General features: G+C 39.1%; 1 protein-coding gene across 1 annotated transcript in view; it reads right to left on the reverse strand.

Moving 5' to 3' along the window:
• Positions 1-2226: 2226 nt before the first annotated feature.
• The window catches only part of ASXL3 (ASXL transcriptional regulator 3), a 125106-nt gene continuing 108857 nt past the window's right edge, over positions 2227-18475 (reverse strand). The window contains 3 exon segments of the mRNA XM_030495897.1: positions 2227-7871; positions 7874-10874; positions 13551-15498. Of these exon segments, the coding sequence (XP_030351757.1) occupies positions 7198-7871; positions 7874-10874; positions 13551-15498 (5623 nt within the window). The 3' untranslated portion in view covers positions 2227-7197.

Consider the following 18475-nt stretch of genomic DNA (forward strand, 5'->3'; position numbering starts at 1 on the left):
CTCAGCTTTTTGTTGTAAAGACATGGAGATAAAGACTCTGAAGGCTGAACTAAGCAACTACAAGACCAGGTCAAAGACAGATGGGAAGGGCTTTAGAAAGGTGACCTGTACACAGAACTTCGTATTTATCCAGGGTGTCATCAGTTTCCCAAAAGTACAATCCAGGTATTTTCCCTCCTGGATACGTGAAACAACTGTCGAGTTCATCCCTGCTGTTGAGGCAAGAGGCACCCCCCAGGCTGGGAACACAGACTTTCAGTACTTTTAAAAATAAATGGCTGCCACTTCACTGAGATATAATAAACTCTTATCATGAGTGTCTGCTATGTGTTTGTAAAGTGCCAGTGTTCAGGTGTCTCAATTATCTCAACAAGTGTTGCTTTATTTCTGGGTCTAGCTCAGTTTCCATAAAAACCAGCCGTACTAATGATGTACTTGGTCTCCATAAGCAGGTACCATCAGGTACCAGTGCCTGTCCACCTTCTTTGTCACAGAAAGTTGTCTCCAAGGTGGTGGTGCTCTAAGGTATTTGGTGATCCTTCAGCTGGAAGCCATGTCACCCAACAAAGGCCATGCTTGATGACACCCTCTGCACACCAACCAGTGATAATACCTTCATATTTGTGAAGTGCCTCAATGCAAAGAGCTGTGTTGCTGTCTCTCTTCATCTATGAGTGGCAAAGGAAACAGTAGGAAAAAAATTATGCCCTTGTTCTAGCCTGGGGATGAATTTTTTTCCAGTGTGTCAGTACTTCAATTCCAGACTGCACAACTCAGACAGTGCCAACTGCAGGAAAGGATGATGTGAGCTCCAGGGCATCATTTGTATTGAAAGCCAAGTTCCAGGACTGGGGGGAAGGAGGGCTTGTTTTCACTACAACTAAAGCTCCACGGCGAAGACAAACAAACCCAGACACGCTGTGTATTAGCAGCTGGCTTTCTCCCCGCTGTGTGCTTTTGCTGAGGGACAAGGGAACTCGAGAGACCACAGCAGCGTCTTTTCTCTTGATGCCATCTGCTGGCTCAATGCTACAGAGTCTGGCCTGACCTAAAGAGAGCACACGGTCTTACAGTCACAAGGCCTAACTTACTAATGCTTATAAGATCCTGAGCAAACACCAGAGAAAAGCTAAATCATTATTTTTTAAGATTGTGTAAAAATGTGAAGAAATATTTTTGGGTTTTAAAAACCAAAAAGAATGAAAGGGACAAAAGTGAATATTTAGCTAGTATAGATTTAACACATGGATTTGCATTACATTGCTCAGATGAAAAATTGTAAAACAAAAGCCGTTACTGTCAGAAGCAGAGCTGGTCCCTGATTTTGCACAGCTCCATGCAAAACCAAATATATAAGCAGAATGTTAAATAATCTGCATGACAGCACTAGTGGAGGGAGCTTGTTGGGTGGGTATTGGATATGAAAAAAAGGTCAGTAGATTATAAACTAAAAAGGTTGGTACTGTCTTCATTCTGGATTTAAACAGTTTTGGCAGAACGGGCTGCCATTTGCTGCTAACAAGACCCCCATATGAAATAATGATCACAGAAGATTGGGTAAAAGATGGTGTTTGGGATGTGCTGCTCTGGTATTTCTGAGCAGGCCTACAAAAAAGCAATTTGTTTCCCACCCTCTACCACTTGCACCCTAACCACCACTACTCAAAGCTCTCTTTGCAGTGTAACATGATAAAACTTGTTGTTTTCAATTTTTAATACAATGGCCACTGAATTTTTCACTTCAGGAAGGCCTTCCAGGCTTTGAAAGATAACTGGTTTGAGGAATATAACTTGGACTGGTTACTTTTCATGTACTATGTGCATTTAATTTCTCTTGCTGTGGGGATGAGAAACAACGGAGGTGTGTGCCTGGATTGTTGTTAAGCATGTTCTGGACAGGGTTGCAGACAGAGGCAAAGTACTAAAATGCACCCAAAATCAACTACCCAAAGCAATATATCACTTTCATCCACAAACTATTCTACTTACAACAACTTAATATACAACACCTAGTTTTATTTTACTAGTATAAGATGATTAATACTTGAGTTACATCAGAAGTCATTCAAACTATGTCTTACATCATCGTAATTGAAAAATCCTTTACAAAGAACTGATTTCTCTCTCACATTTCTATTTCATATACCTGTACATACAACGGATGTGCACAAGCAGGATATCCTGCCTAAGGCACTGAACATAAAATAAATAAGCAAATGACAAATATTAGTTTATCTCTTTATTTTTTTTTTTCAGAATATTTTAATATCGAAGCCCAAGTTGTTATTTTCAAGGGATAAGGAAGGGGAAAAGGAAAGGGAGAAGAGAGAAGTTACGAAGACAAATTATTTTATTTAATTTATGGTTTCGTGAATGGTCATTTCTGTAGGCAACAAAAGGTTGTTTTCTTAAAAAAAAATAAAAATAAAACAAACAGCACCATTAAAGAAAGCATGATCCCTGAATTCTAAACAAAACACTGTCTGAAACAAAAAAATTGCTAAAATGCTTGTTTCACCCAGTCACATCTGGTGGGGTAACAAAGCAAAGCATATCAGCATTGAACTGTAGCAACCCCGCTGAAACCAACTATACCCCCTTCTGAAGATTCAGAGAACCACTTTCTGAGCTTGTCCTGTGGGAATAATATTTTCTTTGGTAGAGGACTGAAGGAGGGTATTTACTTCACTGAATGCAGATAGAAAAAATATCTATGCACGTTAGGGATCTCCCCAATAAATCTGTATTTCTCATGCATGTTAGGTACGAGTGGATTTCACATTGCTGTTATACTGCAGGAGTAATACTGCCCTATAAAGGCATAGAATGGCTAATGTTGAACAGATGTAAACATTCAGAATACTGACAAAAAAAATACATACACACAAAAAACCCTGTACTGAAAATGTGAATCGAGTTAAGTTTCCATAAAGCAGGAAAAATATTTTACAGCAGTACAAGAGAATTATGGCAACAAAGTGAAGCACTTTTCTTGTAACATTCATGAACAGTACAAATACAACAAAGTTATTCTATGGACTAAATTATTCTTTAACTATCAAATATAGTACAAAGCGAAATATTATGTGCTATAAAAGAAGCAGCTCCTTAAATTAGACTAAAAAAATGCTTTTTTTCTTTTCGTTGGTTTTACAGTGACAAAGCATGATGACCGAAGACAACAGGATTTCATAGATTCAGAAACATTTAGCTACACAGGTCCATAGTAAAGCCACTGAACATTTTGTTGCTTCCCTTTCCCCCAGTGTTCTGCAGAGCCACAGAAGAAGAACCACTGCGCTGCTGCCAGGAGACTGCAGAAGTCATTCAGTGTTCGGAGCAGGGCCCTTCACGTGTGTCAGCTAAAATGATCCCTTTCAGTGATGCTTCTCAGCTCTTGAGTGTTTATCCTGGTACTTCACCACACTTTGGAGAAACTGCTAAACCAGAGGCTACAATAACGATTCTGAAATTGTGCGTGTGTTTATAAGGGGAAGGGGGTGCAGCATAAGGTAATTTTACTTCAGAAATTGCATTATAAAGCACCATATGCACCAGCTTAAGAACTGTGCAAGGAATTGCAGGGTCCTGAAAAACCATCTGCATGTTCTGTAGCTTACCCTGACAACATGCACCACCCTCAAGAAGAAAGTCTATAGTACAGGGAATATACCTTTTGCTTTATGGCTCAACCTTTATTTTTGTCTTTTAAATGCTATTTCACATACTAGACCTCAGCAGATAAATAAAATGCAAACAGGGAGCATCCAGTTCACCATTTCTTAATTACTTTTTTGTTAAACATTATTTCAAAGGGAGTTTCTGCTTAGAAAATTAGTTCAGAACAGAAACACACAAACACACACACTGCAAATGCCCTAACGTTATCTGCGTATCTCACAGGTATGCAATTAAAACAATAAAGAGGAAGGAAAGAAGAGTGTTTCTCCCTCTCACCCAAAAGTGCTGCTCCAGGGGTAGGAGTGGGGGGGAAGAATTTTGGAGATTTAAAACAAAAAAAAAAGTAAATTAAACATGCTTGACATTGGGACACATACGTATGTACACGCAAACACAGAGCAGTGTGTTCTTAAGCAATTCTTTCACCACTTTTCAGTGCATAAACTATTAACAACACCCCATGGTGCAAACTGCAGGGTCATTAGAAAACACAATGACATTGGGCCTGGAACCTGGACAATTAAACAAACAGAAAAAAGAAGTCATTCAAAATTAACCTCTAAATGTGATTGTGTTCTTATTGAAGACCAAGGGCCACTCTACCCCAAGCATTTGTGTGATACCAGAATCCAAGTAAGGTTTTCAGTCACACTAGGATTCAGACAGGCTCCTATATCACTGCAGTTGCTTTTGAGTATTTTAATACTCTAAAACTATAATCTGCAACATTTCACAACTGTTGCTAACTAATTGGTCAAATTTATTCCTGGTGCAACTCCAATGACTCAAGAATGAAAGGAGTGGAACTGCACTATGGAAGAGTTTGGTCGGTTGTGTAATATATAACATAGCACCATCCAGTCTAATGCCATTTTAAATAACATTTTATCGTGACCTCACACATGCAAGTTGCAATCCTGATACAAAAATAACAATATGACATGAATGAGTTACCTACTACATTAGTACACTCTTATCCTTTGAACAAAGTAAAACTATTTTGTGGCTGGAATTTATTTCTGTATTATGTCAGTCAATAAAAGAAGTATTTCAAGATGCAAGTACAAACAAATATTGACTTATGTGCTCTGGACAGGAAAACCTGAGCTAGAAATAAGGATTCCCAGCAGGCTTATATAAACATAGGTTATTAGAAGTCTAAGACTGGTTGCTGTCTTTATTTTAAATAGAAGTATCCTACCTCTACCAAGTATAAATACAACACAATACAATTCCGATACAAAGGCTCCTCAAATATGAATTTGATGTGCATTAACTGACTACACCCATGCTTAATCATGAGCATTTTCCAGTCACTTGTTTTGCCAGAAGCTGGCATAACAGTGGATGCTGATTTCTATGGGGTTACTTCTAGCTTTTTGCTTGGCTGGCTTATTTTCCTACCAGAAGACCTGAAAGTGCTGAGAAGCCATTTCTTAACTCACATGTCATATTAAGGAGCACTTTTGTATAGAAAAAGAAATAATATTATTGTATCATCAGCAACAAATTTGTTAGTGTAATTATAAATGGCCTTTGTACCACACAGTGTCAAAAATAATCTTGATATGTTGCTAATTACAATAAGAGAACATCAAGGTGCACCATAGAGCTTCCTATGACAGGAATATATGTTGTAGATATTCCAGCTCACTTTTAAGACAATAAATGGCATTTATCATGTTTGTGAAAATGGTCCCACAAGAAAATAAATGTGGTTCCTCCATTCAGTAGAACCTCACTAACATGCACCCATGTCAGGGAGACCAGTTACAGCTTATGAATAAGTATGCAACCAAAGGTCATATAAAAAAAGTATAATGTAAAATGTAGCATACTTTTTATTTACTAAATGTAGTTCTATCATTCACATTAATAGTTCTGAATGCAACACTAAATGCATCACGAAATCCAAGCAGTATTACATCTCACACATTCTTACTACATTGCTCTCTGAAAACCGTGGAAGGAAAATCAGTTTTCTTGAGCAGACTGTAAGGTCTTGGGATTAGTGAGGTTCTACTGCAATGGTAAAAAATAACATTTCTCTCTGATGCTGACATTTGGGCAGACCCAACCACATATTGGCAGATGGATGACTTGCACTCCACGTTTTGTGTTCTTGAAGTGGGAGTAAAAAAACTCAAGGTATTTTCATCTCCCCAGCAACCGCATGTGCTTTATCCCTTTATAATATTTTCCTTTCAGGTGAATAGGGCCCCAAATAATCGTTTTTCTATTCTGCTGTTATGGTGGCTAGCGCATCTGGAATGCAGCTATAGTCCTGAATGTAAATACAGTACTGGATAAATACTGAAGGTTACTTTAAAGATGCAGTATCCCTTTTAAAAATGTCTTTTGCTTCCAGATTTCTAAAAGGTAGATTAAGGGGTCTGAATTCCTTTGAGAAAAAAAAAAAAAAGTCAGTGCTGTAAGTAATTCTAGGAATTACTTTAAATGGCAAAACTCTGAGATGTTATTTAAATAGAGTAACTCACATAAGAGGGAAACCAACTGATACTCTAATATCCAACCAATATGCAATTAGACTCTTTTCTTATTCATTCATCATAAGAATGCATCATTTTTAGGCCACGGAAAGGCTAAAACATCCCGAATATATTACATAAATTTGACCCTATGTCTAATATCTATATATTTGGGACTGACAAATCAAGTGGACAGACGAAGAGACAAATACAAATAAAGAATATTTGAGTGGGAAACAGGAAAAGACAGGTTTCTAATCCCCAGTAGAGAAGTTACTTTCTCCAGACTCTACTGAAGACAGTGTGATTCCAGTGTTGGTCCCACTAACCCATCACATACACAAATCTTTCCCAAGGAATAAACAAGAGATGATAAGATGTGCGTTCCGTAGTCCCTGGCAGGCATGTAAGGAAACTCCTCTAACAATCTAAACTCCTTTTTTATCTCTCCAGGTGAAGTGGCTATATTTTAGCCCTAGATAGTGAAAGTCAGTTGAAGAAAGCAATCCTATCACCAGAAAAACTGCAAACAGACTTAGAAGCTACAATGGCCAATACCCCACACCTTGCCACTATCCCCCTCAAAACAGTCACTATTCAGTGTGTTATTCATTCTGCATAGTTACTCCACTTCTTGCAGTTAGTCTTCCACTGATTTTTAAGCTGCAGCTTGTATCAACTATCAAAAAGTGGAGAAAGAACGTGCTGCACTTTGTGCAAATAAATAGAAGCTACGAATGACACGCATTAACGCCCTTTTTTTTTTTTTAGCACAGCAAAATAGCTCATTGAAGCTTCAGTAACAAGGATATCTTTTTCTAACAACTACTACAGGTTTCCTCTTCTCCCCAGAAAACGGCACTCAGGCAGGAATAACTAAAATCTGAAAGCACCACGTGGAAGAAAAAAGAAAAAAAAATCAATTGACTAATTGCAAACCATTAGTGGCCTAAACTGTTCCAATTTCTGCATTCCTTTGTCCTGCTCTCCCACACTGATAAGGGATACTGCATCTTTGATTCAGTTCCTACCGTACAACCAGACAAGCTACACACAGTTTGGAAGGCCCTATGCAGTCATCGTGACAGAAGGCTCCACAGCCCTTGCACACGATCATGGCTTTCAGCCTGCAAGAGCATTTCAGTTCCAGTTCATCGGCATTGCTACTGTCAGCAAATTTCTGAACCGGGATCTGCGCATTCTGGTTAGACAGGCCTGTGGCAGTGTTGGAGCCACTTCCTAAAATCCCAATCGATTTCTCAATTGCAGATGCTGCCCTTTTGAAGCTTGTGCTACCAAAGTGGATTGTTGGGTAATTTCCACAGAGCTGCTGCTGCTGCTGCTGCTGCTGTGGGTGCTGCGTCTGTATTTTCTGAGCAGCAAGTTGGGTAAAAGGCTTCTGCGGCTCAGAAATTAAATAGGAAGAGAAATCTGCATTTTTTAATGCAAACGCTTTCAACTGTTCTTTCACTTCGTTCTGATCATAGGAAGCTTGTTTCATGCCCATTTCGCAGCTGCTGCTTAAACCTTCCTCAAAAGAAATAGGTTCAGATTTTATATTGCTACAGATGCTTGCTGGCTGAGGCCAACTAAGTCTTTTAGTGGTTTCCATAGTAACTGTCGGTTGTTTTTGATCAGAGGGGACTTCTGCGTTTGGGTGAGGAGGAGGAGGAGGTGGCAGGGGCGGAGGGGGGGGGGGGGATGCACTAATGTTTTACTCTGCAGAGTTTGAGAGGCACTGGCAATGTCATCACCTTCCTTGATTTGAATATTAGGGGAAAACACACTTCCTAGCCTCAGCTGGTGAGCTGCTGCAGAAATATTCACATCTCCCAAGCCCTTCTGTTCCAGGTGTCTGCTAAAAGCAAATGCATTGCAGCCAGGTGGGCCTTTTGAAGTAGTTTGCAACAAAGCTGCCGTAGGAACGGGGCCTCTCGCAGCCATGGACATTTGGTAAAAATGCTGTCTATGTGAGGTACTAGCTTCTGCATGAAAGCTGCCATTTTTGTCAATGTGAAATAGGCTCTGCTGGAAACTGCATGAAGGCAACGGCCTCTTCTGCTGCTTGATCTCTGGGCTGTGAGCGATTCGGCTCTGAATGGCATGTTTGTTCAGCCACTCCTGCTTAAATGGCTGACCATGCCCTAGCTGATTCATGCTGGAACTAATTACACAAGGAGCCACTTTAACATCTGTGTCCATTGACACCTTCCCAGGCTCACATTTAATTTGAGCATGTTCCCCTACAGTCCTGGCCATCCTCTTTTTCGGATGGTTTTCACGCTTTCTGATTTGTAGTGGGGCTATGCTGCCTGCTGCAAAGCCTTTACCATCTGGATTAGGAGAGTTGGAAGGATGTTCAACAATATTTCTCTCAGACACTGCTGTTTTACATACTGAGGTAGTTTGCAAAGGCAAGGGAAGCCTGTTAATTTCTAGTTTGGCTCCTGATCTGGGCTGCGGCAGCACTTTCTCTAAAGGCAGATTGCCTTGCAGTAACTGTGTCACTAAAGGATTGTTGGCCTCCACTGACGATAAGCGACAGCTTGAGCTCCCGGCACTTGTAACTCTCTTTAGGGTTTCTGTTGTCAGGGGCAGGGAGTCTTCCATGGAGTCCGCAATGGATGTCTTCGAGGTCTGCGGCGGCTGCACACTTGTGGCTATTTCTGCAGTCTGGGCAGGCATTTCAGGTCCTGTAAAATCCTCGGTGTCCATCCTGAAGCACTTGTCAGACTCACTAGTTTCCGATTTAACAGGAACAGCAATGCTCGTCAAAAGACTTCTGGATTGCAGTTCTGATATTTGCGTGTAACTGGAAGGTTCAGTTTTGACATTTTTTAAGCAGTTTTGCTCTGAGTATTCCTTATGCTTACCGGGGTTAAGGTGGCTGACCACTGGCTGGTCTGTACTCATTGCCTCTTCATCGTGCCAACAAATTCTATTGTTAGTGTTATACTGACTGGCACAGGCAGCATCCGCTTCATTTTTCAATGCTGAAGGACCTCTTAATTGCTCAGGAAAACCTTGGCTGGGAGTAACCACCTCAATTAATTTATCTTGAGGAGCAAGAGGCACTTCTCGAAGACTTGAACAACCTGCCTGCAAGTTCTTGCTGTCTTGCTTTGCTGTAATGGTGATAAAGCTGGAGCTGTGCTCAAGGCTTTCATTAGAGACCACTTCAGGCCTGCTTATGACTGACACCTGAGGACAGGCTATACTTTGTAAGGCAGCTTCTGTCCTTGCAGGTCTGCTCTGCAGGTCAACGCTGTTCTCTGCATTTTCAACAGAAGAAGAAAGTGACAGACTGGAATTCAGAGTTGTTGTGTGGTCAACAATGACTTTGCAAGGTATAGACCTGTTCATGGCAGTTTGTGTAAAGCTCACTGGCTGAGATTTACCAGAGAGATCCATTCGGTTTCGTGCTCCAGAGCTTTTTTCTAAGAGATCAGCATTTAATTTAGTAGCATTATCGTAAGAGCTTATTGTCACCATGTTACCAGTAAACATTGAAATGGGTGGTCTTGCAACAGAATCAGCTACTGCAAGGGCCTCACTGGAACTTAATGCTGACCTAACGGTAGTGTGAATGGAGACAGTGCTTTGCTCGTTACACCCAGTTATGGCTATCTTATCAGAAGAAAATCTGCTGGTAGTCCCCACTGGAGGAATCAGTACAGAACTACCAGGGAGATGATTTGGCAAGTTATTTGCAATAGATGAAGCTGGCACAGTGGCGTAATGACTGGAGACTGCGTTATTCGCATTGCTACTCGGTATCGGCAACCTTTTGTCATCAATGGCGTTTGATAAGACTGTATTGTCTATTGAGACTGGTACATTACTGTTATCAATACATTTTGGTCCAACGGTTATGCATGGAGTATCAGTCCCTTGAATAGTTTTCAGCATATTTATATTACAAGCTGAAACTGCTGTGTTTGCACTGTCAACAGACATTAAAACAGAGGATTTATCAACAGAACTTGCAAAAGAAAGTTCTTTAATTGCTCCAGACATAGCAGTGCTGCAAACGCACAGAGAGACTGAACTTTTATTATAAAGCACTGGCACACTGTTACTTTCAGTAGAGGTAGATGAAATAATTTTCTCACACAATTGTGGTATAGGTATATTTTCATCAGAACTGTGCACAGGTATCTCAGTAGCAGTTTCTGGTAATGTAGCTGTGTTAAGTGACTGCTGCAATAAAGCGGTCGTCTCACGGTGATGAGCAGACTTGTTGCTAGGGGACCTGCAGTTAGGATTAACTATAATGACACCAGTAGAACCTTCAATCTTTGTGTCAGTCGACGTTGGTATCTCCAGAGATGAGGTACTTTCCTTCGAGCTGAACTGCGACTTTGATTCTTTATTGGTCTGGAGTAAATGAGCTCTGGCTTGATGCTTTGCAAATAGCTTGGCCTTTGTTTGCTCCTTGATGTGTGCCAGAGTTCTTGTCTTCCCGCCTTCGCATGGGGTCCCCATTGCTCCAGAGACTATGCTTGCAGCTGCTGCCACGGCTGCTGCGGCTGCAGCTTCTCTTTGGGCTCTTGCTTGCTGAGCTCTTGCTTTGATATCTGCAAGAGTTCTAGCCCCAGTGTTTCTCCCGCTGCTGACCGATGTACTTGGGGAAACTCGAGGTTCTGGTTTAGAAACAGGTTGGCTCTTGATGATAAAAGGTGGTCCAATTTTTGAAAGCTGAATCTAAAGGAAGAAAAAACCCAATAATTTTAATGAGATCATGGATTTACTAAAATTTCTGTCTCTTATAGGGTCAGAGAAATGTAATGAAGAGAATTACTGTTCAGTGCAGCTGACCAGAAAAATGCTAAAATTTAATCATATTTACATTTCAGTATTTTATCATCCACTATCATGAGTAACTGACATCTGTATTAGCCTACTCACATTGATCCTTCTCACAGGAATAAAGATTGAAGTGGATGACAAGATGATGCTTATCTGATGTAATTTGTCAGACCTGTTTTATATGCAGTGTATCTAACTGAGAAGATCAACAAGCCTAGTGCAGTGACACAGGAAAAAAGCCTACAACTATGCATTTGCTGCAAATGTGTGGGAAAAAATAAAGACCATGTAGAGCTTTTTCTCCTTGGTCTCCAAAGATTAAGACATTAGGAACTGCCTGTCCTTCTCTTACACACCAGACAAGAAATCTTGCCTTGAGATAGGATGTAGTAGTGTCTCCACTGAGCCTGTTTTTCATGTTGCACCACAGAGCACTTTAGAGTAGTGGTATAAAAGAAGTGAATCACCAAAGGATGCACCTTTCCCTTCCTCTCTCACAATTTTAAGAGACTTACTTTAGTATACATCCCTGGGATACCTCCTATACTACTGCATATCAAAAATAAAATCCTTAAACCTACAAGTATTAAAAATACAAATATTAAAGTTTTAAATACCTAAAACTTTATGCAAAATAATAACCTGTAAAATCACTGGGATTTTTCGTATGTTTACAGTTAGTCATATCTGTTTTCAGGATTAGAGTTTAAGAGTCCTGGGACTACTTTATAACATATGATCTCTCAGAATACCCAAAGGTTGGCCAAAAAAAAAAAAAAGAAAAAAAAAATCTTAAAAGGAACATATATTTACTGGCTGGCCACCGTAACAGGACTTGGTTAATGCTGTGACTTCTCTTCTGAAAAGAACTAAGAAAAAGTAGTCATAAAGTATGACTGGAAGTGACAGTTGTATAGCAGAATGACTTCGGACAACTGGGGTTCCTTTTCTTCTTAATTACAAAGGATAGAGGTTTGTTGGTGAGATAACCCAAGAGCCAAACGTTTGTTAGACAAAAAGCCATACTAGAACTGATTGTCCAAAATTATTTTTCAAAATGCTTGCCAATTTTGCAGAATTTTCATTCACTGGCTGGAGGCTTCGGTGACATTCAAGTCTGTGCAAGACTGACAGCATCTGGTTTTCCATGAGAGATCAGTGGAAATCAATATTAAGATCACACTGTAATATATAACCATTTATATAACCATACAACCCTATGCTGGTCAAGAAAGCTTAGTTACTTCACTTTTTCTAGCAGTTAAATTTTTGGTTCATAAATAAACACTCATGCCCATATTGTGTTTTTAATATTTACAGGAACATACTTTGAGTATCACAAACTCACAATTATTTCAAAACATTTTGCTTTCTGTTTCAGTAGCATCCTTTTTCAGTTTCCACTTTGCATGACCAGAACTGCTAAAGCTTTAAGTGCTTGATTATTTTTATTATTATAGTCATGACCTTTTTTTATTCCCTAGTGATCTATTTTCCTTTGTACTTAGAGAGTGATTAGAATTTATTAGGCTAGTCAGAGACCTTCCAAATATGAAAGAATATCACTAAACTCAGAATGGACTAACTTACAATTGCATCACCACTCATAAAAATAAATTAGTTGAGATATGCTTCTGCACTAGCGATTAAAACAGTTAGCCTATTTGCCCTCCCAGCCATATTAACGATGTTCAGTGACTGCAGCAGTTGAAAATAAATGCAGAAAAAGGCATTTCTGAATAATCAGGAAGTAATATTGCAAAGTCAATAGCCTAAGTTCAGCAAATTGGATCTAAACCTTGGCTGACGTCATCATGTACAAAATTAAAAGGGCCAAAACGCTGAGCCTATATATAACTAAATCTATAGATCTCTCTGTTAGGAAAACATAAAAAAGCTTTCAACTGGAATTCACTTTCTTACATAGCAGAATGATACACATAAAAGTGTTTGCTTAGTTGGTGTGTCTTTTTTACCTTTTGCTTTGCCATTAACAAAGATACGTATAGATATATCAATTAGACACTTCCCCCTGACAGCCAGGTCTCTGGTTCCAATTAATTATACAGTGAAATCTTCTACTTCAGTCTACCCTAAACCCTGGGCTTGCAAAAGGGACCTCCAACTATTCTGACTCTAGGTTCTCCTGGTGGATGAAGGCATTGGTGTTTTTCTTGGTATCGGTTATGGTAACATTTATTATTCATGCTTCCTGGAGAAGTCATATGCAGGAGAACAAGTGGATAATATAGTTGGGCAATAAAAAAAAAAGAAGTAGCACTGTGTAAATGATGGGGAAGCTCTTGAATTAGATTGAGCCACAGGTCCTGGAAAACTTTCCCTCACACAAAAGCAGTTTTGTAGCAAAGACCCTGATGGAACAACTACAGGTATATTTATATCAGAAGTAATTTGGCATGGTAGGAATGTAATAGTAAAGCGAAACTATTAGAAGTAACACCCCTCACACCTCCACAAAAAATATACCATGCACTGTGTCTGCATGCTGTCAGGAGGAGGGAAATAATAAACCTTTAGTTTCTAAACCAGCCTGTTTACTCATTACTTTACCTTAAGGGGTGGAACTCGGGGTTCTTCCCTGGGTGGCTGTTCTTTATCTGATGGACTCGTTGATGAAGCACTACGGTTAGGCTGATCATCATCTATTCTAGCTCTTTTCTCTTTGCAGATTCCAAAACTGTGCTGTTCTGCTGTTTTCCTCTTTGGGATTTCTGGGTCTCTACTTTCATTCCTCACTTCAGGTGATTTTGTGGGTTCTAATGACTTGGAAGAAAGTGAACTCTCCAGACGGCTTTGGGTGCTGCCTGTTAGCTTGTGAGATTTACTTCTGCACACTTCAGAGAACACAGCTTTCTCTAGAGATGAGGTATATAGTTTATCATGCGGCTTTGATGGAAGCATTTCAATATTTTTGCCAACTGATCCTTCGACAGCTACCTCTGATGGCAAAAGTGTACCCTTCTTGTCACCTCTTTGTTGAATACTGTGGTTTTTATTTTTTACCATGTCTGGAGGAGAGTGTTCTGAGATGGATGCAATGTAGGATTTATCCATTTCGGAATGTGACTTACATGGCTGATGACTGAGGGTTTTGTTTTGGGGCTCTTCCAATACTGAAGTATCAGGTATAATTGTTAGTGGACCAACTTTCATATTTTCAGGGACACTCTGAAGTTGCTTTGGCTGAAGAACAAGATTCTCTTCTTGAACCACCTTAGGAATAGCAGAGCTTTCTTCTTTCACAGTGGGAAGGGAATCTTCTAACAAACATGGTGATTTCCTTTGTTGCAGAATAAGTCTTTCATTGCTTGGGGAATTGGAAACTGGAGAGGTCTCTGATGGAAGAGGCAAACTGTTTGCCATGGATGTTTCAGAAGTTAGAAGAACAGAAGACACTGAAGATGTCTCTGATGTTAAAGGCAAATCAGACATAGGAGATGTTTCTGATGTTAAAGGTAAATTAGAAGCTGGTGATGCCTCTGATGTTAAAGGTAGATTTGACATCAGAGATGCTTCTGAGGTTACAGGTGAGGTGGACATTGGAGAGATTTCCGACATTAGAGGTGTGTGCAAGTTTTCATCACTGGCCTTTTGCTGAATATCACCTTCAATGTTTTCAGTACTGGACACTTCGGATGAGCAAGCTGTTTCAAGAGATGCTGGAGTACAGGGTTCCTCTGAAGTCGACTGAGTGTCTCCTCCAGGAGAAGCAATACAAACACAGGGTCCTTCTGGACTTCCAGAGGAAAAGGAAGTTTCAGAAATACAGGCATTCTCAGATGACTGTTCCTCAGGGTCACTTTGAAGCTCCATATCCACTGCAATGCCTCCACCAGTGAACAAGGACCCTTCCAGAGCAGCATTTTGCATTTCTGGTGCAATTAGCTCTTTTGCAGACTCAGAGTCCTTCTCTGCTGTATCACTGACAGAGTTTGTGGATGAAGCTGATTGTGCTGGTGATACGCAATCCTCCAGCTGATCTATCACAACAGACATCTCTTCCTGAGGGCATTCTGACTTCAACTCCACTTTAATTTCAATGTGAGATACAGTATCAGTTACCTCATTCATCGTGACACAGGACTCAGTGCTGTCTGTAAGCGGTACTGCTTCTGTATCTTCACTTGTGCCAGCTGGACTTACTGACTCTTCAGAAAACTCATGTTCTGTTTTGTGGTTCTCCTCTTGGCATTCACAAATACTTGTCTCGACCTCTTCAGCAATCTCCTCCTGAATGATTGATTCTTCGGGTATGAGTATATCCTCTGAGTCTGCTGTTAGGTCCTTGGCAGGACCCTGTTCCATAGTAGGAAGAGATGGACAACAATCTCTCTCTGGTAAGGGTGGAATTTTAGCACCTTTCTCTTCTTGGTCCTCGGAGGTTGCTTGCTTAGAAGGACCAGGTGTGCCAGAAGATCCACACAAAGAATTGCTTTGATCTTCGTCATTGTTTTGCACTGCAGTGAGTTTCACTGATTCCCCTCGTGACAACCCCAGTCTAATAAAAACACACAAATAAAAAGGTCTTTTCAACACAGACGTGATAAAGGAACGGGATCATCTTTCTTGCCCACATATTTTATTTCAAAAAGACAGATTTTCCAGTTTAAAATAGTTAAGTGGCATCTGACTAATTTCTACATGATTTTATATATTTTGGAAACCTGACTACCCAGATTTTCTTATCAGTTTTAAAAAATTTAATTGTTTTAAAAACAAGTAATCTATTATTCATTATTTAACTATTTGGCACTTCAATGAAACAAAAAAGCAAGCTACACAGGTTCACCACTAATCACTCATACTATATTTAATTTTATTTTTTCAAATACCAGAACAACACTGCAGTACTACTACAGCATGCATGGCAGGGGAAATGCACAACTCTACCTTCATCAGTAACAGTTCTAAAGGAAATCCCTTTTCTCCTCTTACATCTGCATTAAGGGTCAACTCAGCCAGCAATATGGCTTGAATGCTGCACCGGAAATTAATAAGGCAAAGCATGCATTTCAGTTTTGTAATTTGACAGTCATTTAAAATTCTTTTATGAAAATCAAAATAACTCCACTTAAGCCTTATTTTACAAGAGTTGTAAAATAAGGCTTTAAACATTTTGGATGACAGCTTATGTGGTTTTGCTCCATTCTTTCAGCAAACTAAATACTTTATTTAAGATAAAAACTATTTCTAAATAAACATATTGATGTAGATACTATTAATTTGATTTCATTACAATTTGGAAGTTTAACATTCTTAAGAAGCTAAACTGACACATATTTATAATCTGTGCATTCATTTTCAGAGATAAAATGCAAAGGAACTATTTCTACGCATACTTCTCTTCTAAAGATTTTCTCACCTTTGGTCCTGAAAATATTACTTTAAAAAAAGTTTTATTACTTCAGTGGAATTAAGAAACCTACAGCACACCAAAACAAACTGAAAGCCAAGGGCTGAAAAAATGGCTACTAAAAAAAATGCAAGTACTCTGACATCCTCATTTCCTTTTAAGGACCATGGGAGTAGAGGTGTTCAGCATCTTTATTAAGATTTTCCAAGCAGACTTTGTGCATCAGCAATTCCATAATACATTTACACAAAAGCTTGGTTGGAGACCTTAAAAGAAATTTCATGGTCTTAGGGATCTTCTAATCTAATTAACAGAAGTTTGATCTCTGTTCTCATTTTAATCAGAAAACAAAGAATAATATGGAAATAAGCGAGCTTAAAAGATATTCAGATATTACAGAAGCAAGATAACTTGTCAATGTGCAGCCAGAGGATACAGAGATCACAAAGCCCATGTTTATGGAAATACAGAATAAACTTCTAACAAATAAAAACCTGTGGTTGTGCATTTTAAAAATACTGAACAGATGCATTACAGACATAGCTATAAATGAAAAAAACCCCAAATACCCAGCCTGGAATTTGTACCTCAAAAAGCACTCTTAGGGTAACTACTAATACATTACCTACTACTAGTCACTTAACATGCACTAAGTCTCCCTATGCCATCAATATGCTGAGGAAGGATCCTCTAGAGAGCAGCTCAGAAAAGCAAATTTACATCTCCTACATTGAATGTATTTCAGAAGATGTGTCTTTCTTCTATATAGATTATAGGTTTCCTATATAGTGTAAGTTTAGGTTATAAGTTTAGGTGCACAAAGTTTAGTTTACCTAGGCATAGGTGAGTAACTTCCTTCCTCTATAATTCCTTGTGTAAATGAGCTAAAGTTATCTCAGGAAAATGAGGGGGAAAAAATCCACTGCATTATTGAAAACTGAATCAGTGGTTTATTTTCTCTAGGTGGCTTGCATCACAAAAAGATATTGCCTGATAGATATCTTTTGGAATGAAAATCAGCAAAGAAGTGAAGGATGGGATAATGAATAAAGGTGAATGCAAGTGTCACATAGACACTGCAAAAATACACACATTTCAGTAACATACTGAAGAAGTGTAAGAAAAATAAGATCACGTAGGATTAAGGCCAGCAGAACATGTATCGAATCTCAATCGTTTTTCGAAGTATTGGAAATACTACTATCTTGAAGAAGACACTGCAGTGAAGAAAAAGGCTTTCAAAGAAGACTCAAAATCAGCATGTTTAAGGCAATCTCAGACTGCAAGATGAACAGCTGATCTGTCTTTTTCCTTAGAGAAAAAGATACCCAAAGTTCACAAAATAGCACAAAAATATGAGGACAGAAGTAGAGAGCCATCAGTGAAAGTGCTAAGGACAGGATTCAGCTGATACAGTAAGGGCAGTCAGTCGTCAAACCAAAAAACCCCAAATAGCTACTCAATGACATATGGATGCTGATACTCTAGTGCTACGAAAAGTAGCACCAGGAAAAATAATAATGAAAAAAAGAAGGATTAAATCAGCAATAAAATTTAGAGAAGGTCTATCCAAAATTAAAGCTTTGATTTCGTGAGCTGGCAGTACTATTCTGACATTTAACTCTCTCAAGATTGGGAAAAGAAATTATATATTGAGACAACAGACTATAACCCTTGCAATCCTAGGGCAACAAGCCAGAAGAATGGATTTCTGGCAATTTGCATTAGCTGATCCTAGATAAATGACTGCAGAATGAAGTTTTTGTTATTTAAAGAAAGTCAGAAAGAGGAAAAAACAACAACCATAAGGAAATGGAAAGAGAACATAAATGGATGGAAGTAAACTACAACTGACAGTTCCATCATAAACAGCCTGGGTACAGATAAGAGCAAACACACGAAACAGCGTACAGAGCCAGCATGGAAGAAGCACTCTAAAGCCTTTGAATGCCATGAACTAGGGAATGTGTAAAAATGTTTACAAAGATTCTGCATCTATTAATGGTCCTTCTCTAAGTATAAGGTGAAACTTGAATTTACATATGGAATATTAAAAGATCAAATTAGCTGAAGTCAGAGCAAAAATACCACACTGACTGTAAAGTAAGCAATTTAGACTGCA

This window comes from Strigops habroptila, chromosome 1 (assembly GCF_004027225.2).
Source record: "Strigops habroptila isolate Jane chromosome 1, bStrHab1.2.pri, whole genome shotgun sequence".
NCBI lineage: Eukaryota > Metazoa > Chordata > Aves > Psittaciformes > Psittacidae > Strigops > Strigops habroptila.